Genomic DNA, 19,595 nt, shown 5'->3' with positions numbered 1-19,595 from the left:
TATTAGTATGAATATGTATTATGTACCTGATGCGTGAGCAGGCACGGGAAGTATGGCGCGTTGCCCTGCGGCTGGCCGTACAGGATGCGAGCCAAAGTGAAGTCCGAGTGCAGCCCGCACAGGAAGCAGTATATCGACGTGCACGCTGCAAATATAGATAAAAAAAAACTAAATAATTTATTCCAAGATGGTAGTTTTATACTGCGAAACGGTACTAATATCTGCGTAAGTTATAATGAAACTGACACTTTGTAAATTTAACAGAATTTGTCGTTATTAGAGACGGTGGTATAATAACATATCGATTTTTATTTATTTTTTTCTACGTATTGATTTTTCAAAAATATCATAATTGAGTTGTAATTTACAACAAAATCGTTCTCGAGACACCTTTCAGCTCTTTCGATAAATTTTCCTCAAATTTTCGGATTTTATCTTCCACACCATTTGATTATAACCTCCTTTTAACGTCTCTCCTTACATATTACATACGGTGGCCTGGAAGAGATCGCTACCTAGCGATAAAGCCACCGTTTGTACACATTATTTTCCTATTATCTGTACTTTATGTGTCTCTATTTCTTTTGTGTGTGCAATAAATAAACAAATAAATTGTTTGCGTGTATTATGTACTAATTTCATCTACCCCACCCAGTTGCACAACCTATCCTGTATATAACATACTATATCTTATATATAAAAATAAATCGCAAAATGTGTTGGTAAGCGCATAACTCGAGAACGGCTAAACCGATTTCGATAATTCTTTTTTTATTATATTTCTTGAAGTACGAGGATGGATCTTATGTAGAGAAAACGTAAACATGTACCACGGGAGAAGCCGGGGCGGACCGCTAGTGTACTATAAGTATGTGTGTATGTACGTACCGCTATTACTAGCCACGGTGCGGTCCGAGGTGGTGGAAGGTGGGGTTGGTATCACCCGCTCGCCCGTCGCTCCGCCCGCCGGCAGTGGGGACGGGATGTTGTACCTGGACACATACATTTTTTTAATTTTAACTTTGTTTAACACTTTGACACTATGTTTGTCACTTACACTAAACAACATTTTTAGAAAACTCAATCTTTAACACTTATTCGTTAGAAAGTAATAGAATTATTAAATACAGTCAAAGTCAATATAAATTGAATAAATTCAAAGTAAAAGTATCTCAAGCTATTGTCAGACAATGTTCAATGCTTGTAACTGTAAATCAATGTTACATACAATATTTTAAAGTAAAGTATTAGTCAGTCAAACCACGATTAGGGTGATTTTCCATGCGTAACGAGGGATGTATCGCTTCAAACAATGAATAAAGAAAGCAATACGATTGGTTCTATCTTTCATACGCACCCTCGCAGAATACGATAAAGCCCTTACGATACGACAAACATCCCCAAATGTGTTTATCTCTCTATACATTGTGTAGAGAGATAAACATTCTCCGCTCACCTCCGATGCTCCAAGGGCACCCGTTCAGCATCCATCAGCTCCCACTGCCGCGCCAGGTGCCGCACGCACCGCGAGCACGCCAGTACGCGGCCCCCCCGCACGACCCCGGTGGCCCCTGGGGTCGCGGGGGCCCCCCCAGCGCCCGGGGCCCCGGCGGCCCCCGCAGGGCCCTGCGTGGCCCCCGCGCCGCACACCGCGAGGCACGGGAAGTGCATCGCGTGCGAGTTCATGTACTCGGCGCTAGTGGACAGCCACTCCATCGACTGTTGCGGGAACAGGCCGGCGCATACGTAGCACCTGTAACGTTGTAACAAGATTAGTATACAGTGTATTTTCGATGGGCCCTGGAGGGAAAGTTCAAAGTACTTGAAATACTGAAGATAGCGAATTTTGCTGAAAGGAAACATTCCTTTATTTTTAAAAAAGGAATAGAACTGTATTCAAAGATTTTCGAAAATTCACTTGCTTACATAGTAATTTAATGTGAAAGATTTACTTGTTTACAAACATGCCTGTGTGTGACACATTATTTAAAATTTATAGGTCGCTAGTTCAAATCTGACTCGAAGGACCTCTTTTGTTTGTCATTATCAATGTACTATTAAATTATGAATGTATCGTACTAGGTTTAAAGTATTAAAAATTCTAGAAAATTAAACGGAAGATATTTCTTTCATTGAATCATTGTATGTTAAAAAAAAATAAAACGTGATAACATAAAATTTGCAATATGTAGCAACAATCCAAGAAACTGTAATTTGGTGACACAATTGATAAACAATCTTATAGCTCAAATAATACTTGACATATTTTCTCCATATTCATATATCACAGCATAAGGGTGCTGTCCGAGGATGTGTAGCGAGTAATGTGATTGTAAAATCCATTCATATCGCTTCATTAAGTTTGAAGTTTGAAGCGACTATCGGTTAAAGGTAACAAACACATTCTTGGACATTATTGGTGGAAAAGCACCCTAAAAAGAACCTTTACACCAATTTTTCTAAAGCATTCATGGAGTATACATATTGTGTATGTATGTGTGTACCTGTACAGCCCCATCCCGTTCTCAGCGGCGACGAGGTGCGAGTGCGGTGAGGCTGCGAGGGCGCTGGACGGCCGCTTCGTTGCACCCAGCGAACTTTTTATTTCGTACGGCTTAAACCTGTAATGGAGGGTTATATTTTATTATTGAATGTGTTTTTAAAACATAAAATTAAAGTATTAAATGTCCTTGTACGGGACAATTTGTTAAATATTTCCCTTCCCCAGCTCCCCTAGAAAAACAAAGAAGTTTCAAAGAAAAACTCGCATAGTTCCCGTTCCCGTGGAATTTCCGCGATAAAACCTATCCTATATTACTCGTGGATAATGTAGCTTTCGAATGGTGAAAGAATTTTTAAAATCAGTCCAGTAGTTTATGAGCCTATTCATTACAATCAAACAAACAAAGTTTTCCTCTTTAAAATATTAGTGTAGATTATTTTATTTAATACATAATAACAAAGCAAAGACGAATTCAACGAACCAATTAATTGATCATTTCACATTTGTTTGTAAAGGAACTCTTGAACCGGGATCCCGCAACCTAAGTCCGGGATCCCGGACCCTAAGTTCTAACCAACACGTACCTAATATTATTGTTAGTGTGCGCATTGTGAGCGGCGTTCGGCTCACCGTTCTCGCTGTACGCGGGGTACTTGTGCGGTATGCTCTTGTAGCACGACGCACATATTTGCACCATACCTGCAAATTTTTTTTAATATAAAAACATTTATTATGCTTCGTGAGACGGCGGATAAAATGGCATTTAACTTAAATGTTAATCAAAATTACCATTTATTTTTTTATTAGGCGGAATAATAAGAAAAATAAGATATTCAATCAGATATAATCAGCTATATACAAAAAAGGTTTTTATTAATTGGATGGAATTTTAAATGTTCTTTTGAATTAACGTCGCGGCAAAATACAACTTGTGGGTTTTTAACAATTAGTGTGTGGTTTGTGTGTTAAGTTGTTATATTGATAATTGATTGTTTAGTGAAATAATAGGTAATTAAGAAATCTATTTCAAGATTATGTTATGAACTTTTTACTAAACAATGTATGTGCTGTAGATCCTCATTGTGTTCAATGTTAACCATTTTTTGTGATTCAGCACAATTTCCAACATTCATTAGTTACTTTAGTATTATTTTATTGCTTTTTATACAAAAATTCAATCAATGCTACATTACTGATCAATTAATTTAGTGAATGCTAAAATTTAGCTTTTCTACTTTTACAAATACCCTCATTTATTGAGAACAAACCACGTGTTTTAACTTATTGTCACGTAAAGTACGCGTCACGTAAAAAGAACGCTGGATGAAAGTGATGGGGTGTGTTTGCGCATGGATCGAGTTTTGCACGTAAGCTATGTGTCGATTATTTTATTTTTGAACTAGGCTCGCGAATCGTGGCTTCGCAACTACCTATTTGTTATTCTTATACCACCTCATAACACCAAATAGACCGATAAATCGCCAATGTGCAGCTTAACCGTCAGCGTTCTTTTTACTTGACGCGACTTGTATATGTGTACGACTCACCCTGCGGACTGATGGGGCTCGCGTCGGGGTGCGCCTTCAGCGAGCATATGAACGGGTAGTACGGCTCGCGCTCCGGGTTCGCGCAGCAGTACACCAGCCGCAGCTGCGAGCTGGCCGCCGGCACGCCGCACACGTAGCACACGAACGTCGCCGTCGCACGCCCCTCCAGCCTTTCCAAGCGTTCTAACCGCTCCAAGCGTTCCAAACGCTCCAGGGAAGGGGAGTGTGCATGGGCAGCTTTATCCCCGGAGGACGCAAGGCTCAGCGGCGAAGGCGGTAGGAGCGACGGCGGCCGCGTGCGCAGCGTGTACACGCGCTCGTGCAGCGGCACGCCGCGCATCTGTGTGCACACACGCATACACAAGTTAGTGCCGCCTTTACGTACAAAACGTTATAATATAAATTATACAATTTAGTGCCCATATACGAGCAAATAAACATATTTGATTTGCCGCCGTTGCGAACGATGAAATTCAACATACAGGTAAGTGCCGCCGTTGCGTACGATAAAGTACAACATACAAGTTAGAGCCGCCGTTGCGTACTAGTTACAATATACAGGTTAGTGCCGCCGTTCCTTTCAGGCAACACAGCACTTACGTGACCACGCGATACATTGACATTTGTATATTCATTTATTACCGTTTTTATATCGAAAATAATATAAATAAATATTATAAAGTATATAGAGTAAAATGAAGTTTATTTTTTGTTTCGCTGACAACGAATAAATCGGATGTGTTATATTTTATATATTAGAGAACTTATGATCATAAGAATTAATAATAAGGTGCAATTTTTCAAAGAACTTCGATGGTGCTTTTTCCGGTGTAAACTAGCTCGATTCGTGTATCACAACCAAAGTATGAGAATTTGACAAAAATTGAGATAAATAAATAAATATCATTTATCTTTATAATTCTACTTAATGAGTAGTAACTTCTCATATAGATACCCTATAGATATATAGTATTATAGATTAATAGCTAATTCCTTTATCTATCATTTTAAATTACTACTTATGATGCAATTTCAACCTAATTACTTAGCGATTATTTCAATTCCAAATATTGAGATAAGGTATCAAATAGCAGTGCTGGATTATACAAATTGAACAAATGAAGATCGTAAATTGATAAAAACCGATAAATTAAACGTTAACTTATTTTTAGCAATAATTACCAATATTTATTATACTTTTGATAATCAAATGGAGCACGTTGAAAATTATTATTCACGATTTTAACTTGTTATCGATACATTTGACGTTAAAAATGTTATATTTTGATATCAATAAAGTATTCGCCCTTATTCACTCAGTGTGTACAGAGTATCAAAATTTATCGAGAGATAAAAATTTATCTAGACGATCTATATATCGCCTTTGAAGAGAACTTACTTTCATCGGAATCAGGCGTGTTGCACTGTATCTTATCAGTTTATATCGATAATCCACTAAACAAATAATCGTAAAAGATTAACTTTTAAAAATAACATTACTAATATTATGATAAATTTCTTAATTGGAAAATTTCTCTACACATTCTTAACATTTAATACGATATTAAGACTTGGATAAGACCTATACAAATAAATACCTATGGGTTGAATCTGTACTGTGTACTTCTGACGTTTTAGTTTAGTGATTTATTTATTTAATAACATAAACACTACATAGAACCTCTCCTAGAATATAATAAATGCGAAAGTAACTCTGTCTGTTACTCAATCACGCCTTAACTACTGAACCAATTGGAATGAAATTTGGTATAGAGATATTTTGATACCCGAGAAAGGACATAGGCTACTTTTTACCCCGGGACATAGTATAAGTTATAACCCGGAAATCCCACGGGAACGGGAACTATGCGGGTTTTTCTTTGACTGCGCGGACGAATCCGCGGGTGGAAAGCTAGTAATCTATATTACGAAGCAATCGGAATTTGAACTTCATTATAACCAATTGGAGCAACCGAATTAAAAGTTAAACACGTGAAAGAATGTCACGTATACACCATCTAAATATAACGAGAAAGTTTACAATTCATATGCAGATCGTCTACCATCGACAACCAATAAGTTTACTATAGCCATTAATTAGAACATGTATTTCTCAGCGGCACATTGCTATATTCAGTCCATTTACGTGATGGATGTTTAAGTGGACGTGACTCCATTTGTTTGTTAGGTTATCGGACAGTGTCAAGCTCGCCGATAACCGTTACATACACTTTGATAAAAATAAGTTCAATTATTGACATGCACGACCCGTAGATAGCGATGTTTTTATATACGATTTAGAGTGGTGGTCCCAGTGAGGTGCCTTGTGCGAATCGTTCCGAATGATTCAACTGCTCGATATTGGTTTATCTGGTTTTACTTGTACGATAAGTATTGCATTAAAAGCAATTGACAGGTGATTTTCTAATCAACATTTGTCGTAAGAATATGGATTAATATAAAATTATGCTGGATTAACTAAATCCATAGCTTTACTTAAATCCATTAGTCCTAAATATTTACAACAGCGACTATAAATTGAAAACCATAGTGGATGCAGCACTACATAATATTTCTAAGCACTTTTCCTATCTGCTAGAATCATTTTCCTATCCACCAGCATAGCTTAAGAGACCAGAAGCTATGCCTTCATCATCTTACTGCTGCAACTATAGGCTCTCAGCACATATGCTGAATCTGTAGACGCTGAATCTATCTATCCCCGTCAGCGTGTCTCGCTATCAGCGCATGCAATGATCTTCACCCGCACGCTGCCCCCCGCCGGCCGGGCTATCGGCTATCGGCTATCTCACGGGTCGCGGGTCACCGAGGACAGCTAGTGCGCTTTCATCGCGAGTAAACACGCATTATTGCTATATTATGCATGATTGATAATGATTTAATAAACGGCAGCCAAACACTGGATGAAAATTACGCAAGATGATTACATGGAAAAGGAGGCTTTTACTCGATAGGGGTCCGTTGATATCAGAAGGATAGGATAAACATGTATTTTTTATTTGGATGCTCACTAACGATCTATTTTAGTGTAGTTTTTATTTAAGCGATCGATCTTAGCTTTATCTTTAATCGATAGATTTCTCGTATTTTGCATAATAAACTTAAAGAAACTGGTCTGGTCAGTGAAACTAATCTAATAATAGATTCGTTCTAGATATGTTTGATATTATATTTTATTTGAATTAATAAAAATTTTACAGATATAATGCTTCATCAGTGATTAAAAAACGATAAAATCAAGATAGTAAAAAATATTTTTCTACTACATCCAAGTAAACTACACATTTAATATTTTTATCTTTATTGCAGAGACACATTTATCAGTCACGATATATCCTTAAATAATATATCCGGTTCAAACCAGATTCATATTTACATTTTAAATTATCTCATTTTTAATTGTTCCATCATCTTATCGTATAAATGAATAAATAACTAGGTATATTTAGCATTTCTTAATTTATAGAACAGTGATGATGGGCACCGGATGGTGGAACGGGGATATAATCCATCATCCGGTGCGGAGAGGCGGCGTGAGAAGTGTTCCACTCACGCCGCCCCCCTAGGAAGGTAGACCTGGCGGCCTCCCGCCACATTCGCGTTGGGCCTGGAGATAGGCTGCCGCTGACGGGTCTGCGGACGCGGTTCTACCGAATACCCGCGGCCCCGTCTATAAAGCGGCACGGCGGAACACAGTGGAGTTTAGTCGGTAGGTCCCTGCACTCAGCTGGGTGAGTCCGACATAACCCAGGGCTCTTTCCCCGAGTGCCCTGGGTATGCCTAAATGCATTCTCCACTATAAAAAAAAAAAAAAAAAGCTATAAACGCCTGTTCTACATGTTTATTTTTATTTATTGTATTATTTTAATTATTTACACTTGACCTTGTTCTTTATAAGGTGAATGTCATTTTTAAATTCGATACCAGTATGAGCGGAAAAAATAATATTTAATCTTTACTTTAAAATCTACGCAAAATTTAAAAAAAATGTGGCAATGAGAAGATCAAAAATGTTTACGTAGATTCTGATAGAGACTTGAATTTAAATGTTCCTAAAATTTTCCAATACGAAATGGTCTTGAATACTTATCATTCTCAGTCAAGACGTAATTATATTATTTACTTAAAAAAAATCTAAAAATGAGAAAAATAAACTTGACACTTTTAGATCTGTTGTAACTATTTGATTAAGAGGGCTTATTCAATTTAACGCAAGTCAAAATCTCCGCGATCTATTACGATAGATCGCGGCTTGCGCTATCCTTTTACTATGAACAGCATAGGTCCACAGGAGAGCGCCGAGCAACATGTCCTCTCTCTGGAAAGGCTCGCTGCCGACTGATTTTATTCGGGTCGCGCGCAGTGTTTTATAGTACTTTAAAAAAAAATTGTAGAAAAATAATAGAGGTACCTTAGTTGATTTTTTTAAATTTTATCTTATAAGTAAGACGTTCTTTTATTGCAATATGTATAAATTATATTCAACTAAGTCAAATATCTTGGTGAAAATAATCATTTTGTCGACTATAATTTCTAAAAAAATTCACATTGTTCGGATTTTAATTTCGTAAGTTAGGAGTCCAAAATAAAAAAATCTTTTAACTAACTATTTTAATAAGGATTTTAGCAGTTAGTTAAAAAAAATGTGTGTTAGATCTGTCAGCAATTTCAGATATTTTTAGCTTCGAAATTGACACTAAAAGTGAAATCAAGTAATCATCGGCTCAGTTATCTTGATGGTATTCACAAATACTGTATTAATTGAAATAAACTCTTAACTAACTATATAGACAATAAAATTTCCTAAAATTATTAGTAATTCATATGTTTGTAAGATAAGTGGTTGATGGACAATCTGGTTTGGAAAATCACATATTTGAGCCAAACAGCGCACGGACCGCGTACACGGCCTTAACAATTTATCGCGTCTTCTCGCTATTCATCATCGATTTATATATTTTATTTACACTACTCGTTCTGGCACGAGCTACATCTATGTAAATAGTCACGTCACAAACATGCAATGGGAACAATTAAATGGTATTACAAAATTATATATCCATAGAAGAATTTCAACAATATGCATTGTTGAAATTCTTCTAGAAAGCAAAAACGCAGCCTTTCATCATTATGTCAAATATTTCTCGTTTACGTTTTATTGAAAACTAACTTTCCGACCGCGGATTCGCCCGCTGCGGCCAAAACCTAATAAATTATACATATAAACCAACCTCTATCTATTAAAAATAATACCTATTAACAAAACCGCATCAAAATCCGTTGTATTGGTTTTAAATATTTAAGTTTACCTATGTTTATAGGGACAGAGAAAGCGACTTTGTTTCATACTATGTAGTGATGTAAAAATACCTTAAAAACTAAATGAAACAACAGGTCAACAGATAATAGCAGAATCGAACTCTGCCAGATAAATATTTAATTCTCCAACAACAAAGTGCATTGTCACATAATATAATAACGTCGATCGATAAATTTTCGATACAAGGTGATGACAGTTTACATAACCCCAGTGTCAGGGACCTGTAGATTTTCGCAAATCCGTGTGTCTTATTGTAAGGGTACAAAGGTTATATTCGCTTAAATATAATTTGTGATAAGGGCGGGTCACGCGCAGCTATCGGCTAGTCTCGTGCCACTACGTACTCTGTGACGTGGTGTATAGAATTACACAATTTTTTTTACAATTTTTACTATCATAATCTTTTCACGCATATCTTTCAATATTGCAATCGATCTGGTAACGGAAAATCACTTTGTACAATTATTTATAATACGTTTGTGTATTTTGAAATTATAATGATAACAGATTAAGCTTTACACGAGTAGATATCGTGACTTGAGTTGTTTGTTTATTATAAAAGACAGAATTATTATAGAAACAAGCAATAACCTTACGGTGTCACCCAGGGTGCCGTACAAGGTCCTCTTGTTTTAGTTAGTGTCAATTGCAACGACTATATCAGAAAGCTGGTTTAAATATTAAAACAAACTCGGTCAAGATAAGGAAAAGTAGTAGTATTAAAGAATATGTACACAACGCCTGCAATGCCACCACTCGTCGTTGATCAAATAGTACAAACACCTAAACAAATACTAGCAGGGATGTCTGATAACGCGTAAGTAATTTTTAATATTTTATTATACTCTGTCCATTATATTATTTGCTTTTTGACAGCTCACAACTATGAAATTTTGTATTTATTATGTAAAAATGTCATACAATAAAATACTGTTCTTTATGGACAGGTACCGCCCACTTAGAGATGTGCTTCACAGAACGATTCAATATTATTGTGCCACAGATTATAAATAATCGAAATGTGAATATATCCGATAAAAAATTCTTCTACTAAGTTAATGTTATTTAAACATAAAAACAACCAAATTGTAAGATAGAAACCAAATAAAATATTAATATAATATAAAGTTTTACTTTTTTTTTAGTTTGAAAAACAAATAAAACAACGAGAGTAGTTTAATCTATTTTATTAGCCTAAGTCGTCAGAATTACAATCTTCACTGGATTCGTCCGATGAGGAGTCTTCAGTAATATGTAGGATAAGGTCTTGTGTGCATATATTGTCGAATGCAATATCACGGTCCCAATCAGATAATATGATACGTTTAGTTCTCTCCACCACTCTTGCCCAGTTCTCGGCCGTCACGTGGGTGCAAGCGTCTTTTAGTAATGCCAACATTTTATTCGCTGTGAATGGCGGGCTCGTATTGCTTCTCGCAGCATGCCCTTTTACTTGAGCCCAGATGAGCTCTATAGCGTTGTATTGGCAGTGATAAGGAGGAATTCTAAGGACGATATGGCCATATTCTGCTGCCATTTCATCTATTACATAGCGTTTAGGTTTTTTTTTTGTTTTTAATATTTGTAATAATTCTATTTTTAACATAGAATCGTCCACATTTTCTCCATTATCGCGAAGCCAATTAATAATTTCATGTTTTTTATTAGCTTGTGTTGGCATTTTATCAATTTGGCGAGAGTGGTAAGGTGCGTTATCAATTAAAATTGTAGATGGTTCTTCCAATGATAGGAGCATGTTTTTGAACCACTCTTCATAGACCTCTGCATTCATTTCTTCGTGGTAATCGCCTGATTTCTTAGATTTGAATGCCAGCAGTGCATTTCGTACAAAACCTTTTGCCGTACCAGCGTGACATATGATGAGGCGTTCACCTTTTCCCATTGGTACTGCGGAGGTTGATGCAGCAGTACCGTCAGTCCAGGAACGGGATATTGTGTGGTTAGCGTTGAGCCATGTTTCATCTGTAAAAACAATATTTGTCCAATCTTGTATTCTTTTTGCCTTTCTTAAAAAGTCACATCGTGACAAAGCAACATCAGTTCGTTCCATTAACACTTTTCTTTTATCAGATTTTTTAAATGAAAAGCCAATTGTTTTTAAAACTTTGGCCAATGAAGATTTTTGACCATGAAATAAACCACTTCTTTGCAAGGAAACAATAAGTTTTCTTAAAGTTGGAATTTCTTTTTTTAAATAGTAGTCATATACATGACGACGAATGGCATCAGCGTCAAAATCATCAACACCTGTCACCTTACGAGGCCGACGCTTTCTTTTTGGTGTAGAAGGTTTGTTTCTTTCCAAGCCGCTCCTACCGTAGGCATCATTCGTAATTTTAGTCACAGTTGGTAGACTGATACCCAATGCAACCGAAACACGGTTTCGCACTTGCGAGAAAGGTATGAGAGGACCGCCATTTTGATTTTCTTTCTCAAAGAAATCACAAAGTTTTAGCACTAACTGTCTGGATTGTCCTTTCAAAACTTGTCCTTTCGGCATTTTCAAGATCAATGGATCTAAACACTCACAAAAGATGCACCGAGGAATAAAACTACTCAACTCAAGGCGACTAACAAATGCGAGAGAACACTCAGCGAACATAAATGCGTGTGACTGGCACGGGCGTTTTGCTGCGAGTGACGGATGACGTCAAAATTGTGGCCGGTGGATGGTCGGTTGATGTTACCAGTATACATATAGGTAATATAATGTCAAACCGTTTGGAGATTTTAGCAATTAAAATATATGTATTTATATTAATAAATGATATATAAAATAACATATAAACAAAACAAAAATGCAACATAAAATGTATCTTTATAATATGTACTTATTATTACATTTACGTAATAATTTAATTAATTTAATTTATTTATTCGATTAATGATTATGTTAAAAATTCATAATCGGAATGATATCACAATCGAGAATCTTTTGAACATCACTAAAGCTATAAACCGTCGAGCTGTCAAAAAGCAATTCTTATAGTGGACAGAGTATAAAAGAAAATTAAGCTATCGTTTTCCTTATCGTGTGTTTTGAATTTTGATTAACACTAGATTAAAGGCAGTACATTATAGTTATATTGAACTGTTACTATGTGTACGATCTCGATTTCAACCACTTAAAAAAGACGAAATACCATGATAGTAAAATATTTGAAATCATCGATGTGTAAAGGATATCTCATGAATCACGCTAAAACGTAGTAGACGTTAAATATTGACTATACTAAGTCATTAGCACCTACACTAGTCAAAATAATCAAATATACCGTGGATCATGTAAATGTTAAAAATCAATAAAAACCTATACGAATGATTGAGCCAAATATTTATATTTCATTATATTTACGGTTGTTACAATAACGTAAAAACGCAAACGGTACAATATAATATTTCGGGCATCCCTAACCCTTACAGGCGCGAGTGTGCGTCACCGCACGCGGCGTCACCTGAACACATACGCGCCTGCGCACTGAACAAATATTTTGACAGGCTTTCCAGATAAAGCTAAATTTATAGTTACAGATCACTGTCATCTTAACCTACTTAATTGCCGTGATAACATAAATTACGCTACAAATAAATACACAATGATAAATAGTGGAATATTCTTTCGTTTATCGATATTATTAAGTTAGAATTTGTGTGTACTCGTTACGATTCAATTTTCTGTAAGCGACATATTATCAGTTATCACGCCATGATTCGTGAATGATCGTTGCTATAATCATACTATAACAATAGATGTACTCAATGAGGAAAAATCGTTATAAAATATATAACTTACTAGCGGTCAGCCCCGGCTTCGCCCGTGGTACATATTTCGCAATAAAAGGTAGCCTATGTTCTTTCGGTCTAAAGATTGTCTATGCCAAATTTCATCAATTTATTTCGCATTTTATAATATTAGTAGGGATTTGCAAAAAATTACGTCAGTACAGACCTTTATTAAATCTCACATTACAATTTTTTTTTCAATTTCATTATAATTTGACATTTTAGCATCTAGTTATTAATAAATTAACATTATTTAACTTTTAATAATTTACAAGACCATTAAAAATTATATCTATTAAACAGCGAAATAGAGTTTTATGGAGATTGGCTTTAAAAATTAATGAACACTAATGCCGTTCACACTTTAACATTTCTGACTGAGTAAGTTGACTTCGAACATGAATCTAACTATAAAGTAACCTAAATTTAACCGCCTTTGCCAACCCTAAATACTCCCCAACTTAATAGTAGCCATTCCCTATGGTACTACTATTACTACAATTCTATTACACTACCCTCTACCATTAAAAAAGGTACAATAACCAGTACCTTCCCGTTAATTTTAGCCATGTCCTCGTTGCCGCACATGGCAACACACTTAACCTCCACCTCAATCCCCATCAATATCCACTGAGAGGATCACAACACCAACACCAACACAATCAAAACACGACACGACACAACACTCGCGTTGCACAACAACGTCGTCTGACGAGCGGCGCGAGCGTGCGCTCCGCCCGACGGTCGAGCCGCGTTTGAGCCGTCAACACCGCTGATAACACAATGCACTGATTTAATTATGAATCGATAATCGATTTTCATATTTTTTATAAATCTCCACACTATATTAGTGCATCTGATTATTGCTGTCGATTAACAACTATAAGTCAATATAGAGGAAACTTCAAAAGATCGTGTTAATTGAGCATGTAATTGTGCCTGCAATTTAAATAAAAATAGATATGTTTTTACTGGGAAAGTTTAAGTGAGCCCGAAGGTAAAAGTTCGAACTAGTTTGAGGACAAAAAACGAACATCAAATTCAGGAAAAATTTCACTACCAAACCATCATAACAGCATTACAGTAATACTAGTTCTTCAACCTGATCGCATCTGAATTATGAACATCACAGAACGGTAATAAATAAAAAGAGACAAGTTTTAGTTAATATTTATATAAGCCAAAATAAACAAAAGAGTATGATCATCTCTGAAACTAGTTATTGAATTAGATGCATCGTGCACAGGCAACATAAGATAAGTCAATAGTAAAACGATTAGAAAATACTATATTGTATTGTGGAGACGCAAATGACTGACATTGCTGTGACATAAGAAAACGTGATTCATTTGCCAACATTGTTGCTAAAAGGTTGGGAAAGTTGATCGAATGCGACGCAAAAATCTAAAATAAAGAAATAATCCAAGGAAAGCAATAATAGATAGCAATAAAACGTCCAAATTGAAAAATTGATATAATTTAAAATTTAAAATTATAAATAAACTTTTACTACATTCCGAGAATAGATTATTAAAAATACAATCAATAAACTGTTATCTAGAATCGAAAACCATATAAAAGTAAGGTGGTGTCTCTTTCCTGTCTAAAAGAAGATTATATATTCTACGATTAAAGTGATAAGATAGGTAAGATTATCAATTTCCAGCGAAGTTATTATCAAATCAATATTTTATGAGGGGCAAAATTAATTTTTCTCATGTGCAAATTTTCCGTTATTTATTACATAAAAATGCCATTTTCATATCAATAATTGTTTATCTTTACACGCGTGTTACTTTAAAAATAAAGCAGAATAAGATTATATTATTGACTAGTTGTTGCCCGCAGCTTCGCCTGCGTGGAAAATATCAATTTTCATGGTACAAACGTTCATTCACTATTTTATCTTGGGGGTAGAATTGATCAAAATCCTTTTTTAGTGGATGCCTACGTCCTAACATCTACCTGCATGCTAAATTTCAACTCGATCCGTATACAGTGATTTGGGCTGTGCGTTGATACTATGTCAGTCACTCAGTCAGTCACCTCAGTCAGTCACCTTTGAGTTATATAATATACTAGCTGCTACACGCGGTTTCACCCCCGTGACATATAGCCTATAGCCTTCCTCGATAAATGAGCTATCTAACACCGAAAGAATTTTTCAAATCGGACCAGTAGTTCCCGAGATTAGCGCGTTCAAACAAACAAACAAACTCTTCAGCTTTATAATATTAGTATAGATATATTTAGATTATGATTACTAGATTCTAATTATTGATACTTGAAACACGCCATGCTTTCCCAATCACGTTAGCTTAGCAAATGCTATCGATGTAAGAATTCCCTCTAGCGAGATTATTCCGATATCAAACTAGAGGAATGAATAACATAATAATAATTCGCTATCGAAATGACGCATTAAGCATGGCAATAGGTTATCTTGCAATTTGATCCCGCCCCCAGGGGTCGCGCGTATCAGCCGGGTGGACACTTTTACATTTGTTACTGTATTTTATAAATAATTTTAGTGTCATTTTATTTATAACTTGTTGTTCGGTTAAAATATGACGCTCAATTGGGAGATATGTCGTGAATGCTTGATTGCATTCAATTTTAAAATAAACGTAATGGAAGTCTATATAATTTTCCAATTTGAAATTTATTTTTTTTTGGGCCAATATCCTGCATTGAGTCATTTGGAAATTAAACATATTTCATTTATTTCTGGTGTCTCCAATGACCAGAACTTCGTCCTAAAATACTACCAGACATTCCCAATATTCGAATCTATTCACTCAAAATATATTCGTTATGTCCTGTCTTTTATCAAGAGCTACAAACGAACAACCGAAGAAGGGCTTTCAAGCCAAAGATATTTTCAACGTTAGATACGTAGTGAAACAATGGCAAATACCAAAGGTCAGGTAATTACCCGAATCGAGCCATTGTACGTCTGAGTAAAAGAGCGCGGCTTATAAACAGTTGCCGTTTACATTACACAATTTTTTGACATATTACCCCGCCTATTGATACGTCATTCGTTTTTATCCACATATCGATTCAGAGAGGTGTGTTATTTCCTAAGCATTATTTATATTCCTATTATTAATAAATTAGTGGGTACAAGCTAAAAGGCTCGCCCATAACTTAACGGGCACGATTCGCGCGTAATCTTGGAATTTGAGAGACAACTATTTGCAAAGCTTTTGTTGGAATTCGCGGAATTATTATCACGATGATTGGAACAAAATATTATCGTACGATTTGATATTATTGGCGTGTTGGTAAGTGCGTTTTATTATTACTATTTTTTTATAATAATAATTAGTGAAGCATGCTACAAATAACTTGATCAATTTTCGGCTTATATGATTTTTAATAAGTCATAGTGCAATTTCGATAATAGTATAGGCCGATTAAGAAGAGCTGGAACGTCAACACATTTACACATTGCACACGTGTAGTGTCTGTGAAGACGCGTGGGGCGTGACGTCGTACTGCATACGCATCATGAAAAGTCTGCCCGTCTCAACGCACCCATTTTACAATTCAAATCTACAATTAAACTAGAGTCGCATTTATTTTTGAACATACTGTATACTAAAATTGCATAAGTGTGAAGATGCCAGCTTTCCTTAATCGGCCTGTACAGAAAACTCGATGATCAAAGATGACCTAATATTGCATCATTGTTAAATAACACATCAATTCAATACAAACAAAGAAAATCAGCAAAACAAAATAAATGTCCATTTTTTATTAATAAAAAATTAAGGTGTGTCTAAAACGGCGCAAACATGAGTAAGTTTCGACCTAATTTATTTATCAAACATTACAATATGTCAATGTTACGCGGGTCAGTGACGAATTGGTACCAAATATGTTACACAAGGCTCGTGTAATATACAAAAATTAAGTATTTAAAAATTCCTTTTGTGTTTTTGTAAGTCGGTTAACTATGTAGTCGTTCTTTATTTGCACTTACCTTGATCATAGTGCGTCGTGCAAGATTTGCGTATATTGCTAAAATGTTGTAGCTGGGGAAATATGCTTTTGTGTTGTCGCGTCAGATGTGTTGTGTTATCACGTCAGAATATGTGTTATGCTGTTGCAACAATTGTGTTGTGCTGTCACGTCAGATGTGTTATGCTGTTGCAACAATTGTGTTGTGCTGTCCCATCAGATATGTTCTGTTATCGCGTCAGATGCATTGCTTTGTCGCGTCAAATGTGTATACCAATTGTTTTGTGTTATCGCGTCAGATGTGTTATGCTGGCACTGCATCAATTGTGGTGTTCTTGTCGCGTCAGATAGATTGTGTTGTCGCGTCAGATGTGTTATGCTGCTGCATCAATTGTGGTGTTCTTGTCGCGTCAGATAGATTGTGTTGTCGCGTCAGATGTGTTATGCTGTTGCAACAATTGTGTTGTTCTTGTCGCGTCAGATGGATTGTGTTGACGCGTCAGATGTGTCGTGTTGTCGCGTCAGATGTGTTGTGTTGTCGCGTCAGATGTGTCGTGTTGTCGCGTCAGATGTGTTGTTACGGGATATGGATCGTGTGGTGTGTAGTGGTGTGTACCTGGTGCGCGTGCCACTGCTGCAGCAGGTGCGTGTGGCAGGCGGCGCAGGCGCGCACGGTGCCCGCCGCGTCCTTGGGCCGCGAGCGCGGCGGCCGCGGGTGCTGCTCGCCGAATATCGGGAAGTACGGCTGCTTGTTCTGCGGAAATATACATAAACTGTTACAATTGGACGGTCACTTGAACCCCGCGTCGTCTGTCGCACGTTCCGAGAGACCTCGATTCTTAAATTAAGTGTTCTGCAATTTGCCCGATTTGATCGGCACACTTAATTTAAGTTTTAACTCAAATTTTACAATAATTTGTCTTGTTCTGCAAAGAGAAACAGATATTGTTACAAGCTAACGGTCACTTGCGCGTCGTTCCTCACACGTTCCAACGAGGGATCTCGCTCAAATCGAGCAAATAACAACACATTCAATATCATTATTAGTTCAAATTAGACAATCATTTGTATGGAATTTTAGAATGTGTGGGATAAAACATTTTTTCATGTTATTTATAGCTCAGTGATGATTAACTTTAAAACTACTGAATCCATCATTGTTTTTAACAAAAATGTTAATCTTAAATCGAACAAATTACAGCACACTCAATTTCAATTCAAAGACAATCATTTGTATGAAATGTTGGAAAATGTATGAATTAAAATATTTTTTCGTATTATTTATTGCTTTGTCACATTTTACTTTTAATCTAAACAAACTATCATTACTTCTATCAAAATTTATAACAACGAAGTTTCGCTCTGCTCAACAGTAGATGGCGCTATAAACAACCTACAAACTTTTCAAATCACATCATACAAAAAATATTTCCCTAACAAGGTTCTAAAACACCTTGAGACGTGGAAAATGCCGGCGTTACATCCGTTTTGCGGCAGATACGCGGCGACACGACCCGACCCGACCCCGCTATCGGTTGCGCTATCGCTTTTTAACTTCTCCCGCTAATTAACTTTTAATTAGCGCCATTGTCAACTTTATTTTGGGGTGCGGTCATTTTATGTACACCCGGTTATGAAAACATTTTTTTATGGATTGAACATACCTATAAAAAAATATCAAAGTAAAAGTTTAATTATTCATAGAGATGTGTTGTACAGTACAGTGGTGTAGAAAAGCATAACAAATTAGTTATGTATAGCGGTGTTACATAAGATTCAAAATTTTCGACTTTTATTGAAATTGACACCTTATTTCACGGCAATAATGATCAAAGTTGTTTTTTATAGCTCATTAGAAAACTCTGCCTAACGAATATACGCATTGGCAGACTGTTGTTACGGACACTTTTTTAACCGACTTCAAAAAAAAGGAGGAGGCTATTAGCGTGATTGGAAATCTAATTGACTCTTGTACGTCACCAACAAATCTATTGTACGCTAACAGGTCGCATTCGGTATACATAAGATGTGTGTTTATACAACATTTTTTCTATTTATCTATCTGTATCAAGACCGAATAATGCCCTGAACCTAAAAATAATATGTAACATGGTTCTTATTAATAAATCATTGTCATAGTTCTTATCAACTTTCGTTATAACTTTAGAGTTTTATAGATCAATCCATATCCTTCTATTTGTTACTCCTGTCAATAAAAATCGAGCAAATAAGCACATCGTGGTATTTGATAATAATAAAAGTCATATCATTTTCACTGTTTTAAAAGACATGATTATTTCGATATGATAAGAAATTATGAACTCCTCTACTGTGCTGAAGGTGAACTATCCATTGTATTCGATTATATCTGTATATATTATTATTGTTGTTTGTATTGTCATAATGTTAAATGAAGTGTAGTTAGTTATATGTA

General features: G+C 35.9%; 1 protein-coding gene across 1 annotated transcript in view; it reads right to left on the bottom strand.

The window, feature by feature from the left end:
• Window positions 1-19,595, bottom strand: part of LOC123701945 — a 106,189-nt gene that overhangs the window by 67,682 nt on the left and 18,912 nt on the right. The window contains exons 5-11 of the mRNA XM_045649579.1: window positions 17,778-17,915; window positions 4,051-4,390; window positions 3,088-3,202; window positions 2,505-2,621; window positions 1,457-1,753; window positions 889-992; window positions 27-145 (exon numbers count right to left, since the gene is read on the bottom strand). Coding sequence (XP_045505535.1) covers window positions 27-145; window positions 889-992; window positions 1,457-1,753; window positions 2,505-2,621; window positions 3,088-3,202; window positions 4,051-4,390; window positions 17,778-17,915 — 1,230 coding nt within the window. The remainder of the gene's footprint in view (window positions 1-26; window positions 146-888; window positions 993-1,456; window positions 1,754-2,504; window positions 2,622-3,087; window positions 3,203-4,050; window positions 4,391-17,777; window positions 17,916-19,595) is intronic.

This window comes from Colias croceus, chromosome 22, assembly GCF_905220415.1.
Source record: "Colias croceus chromosome 22, ilColCroc2.1".
In the NCBI taxonomy this organism is placed as follows: Eukaryota; Metazoa; Arthropoda; class Insecta; order Lepidoptera; family Pieridae; genus Colias; species Colias croceus.
Note: the sequence above shows the minus strand (reverse complement) of the source record. Positions and strands in the feature narration are given on the sequence as shown.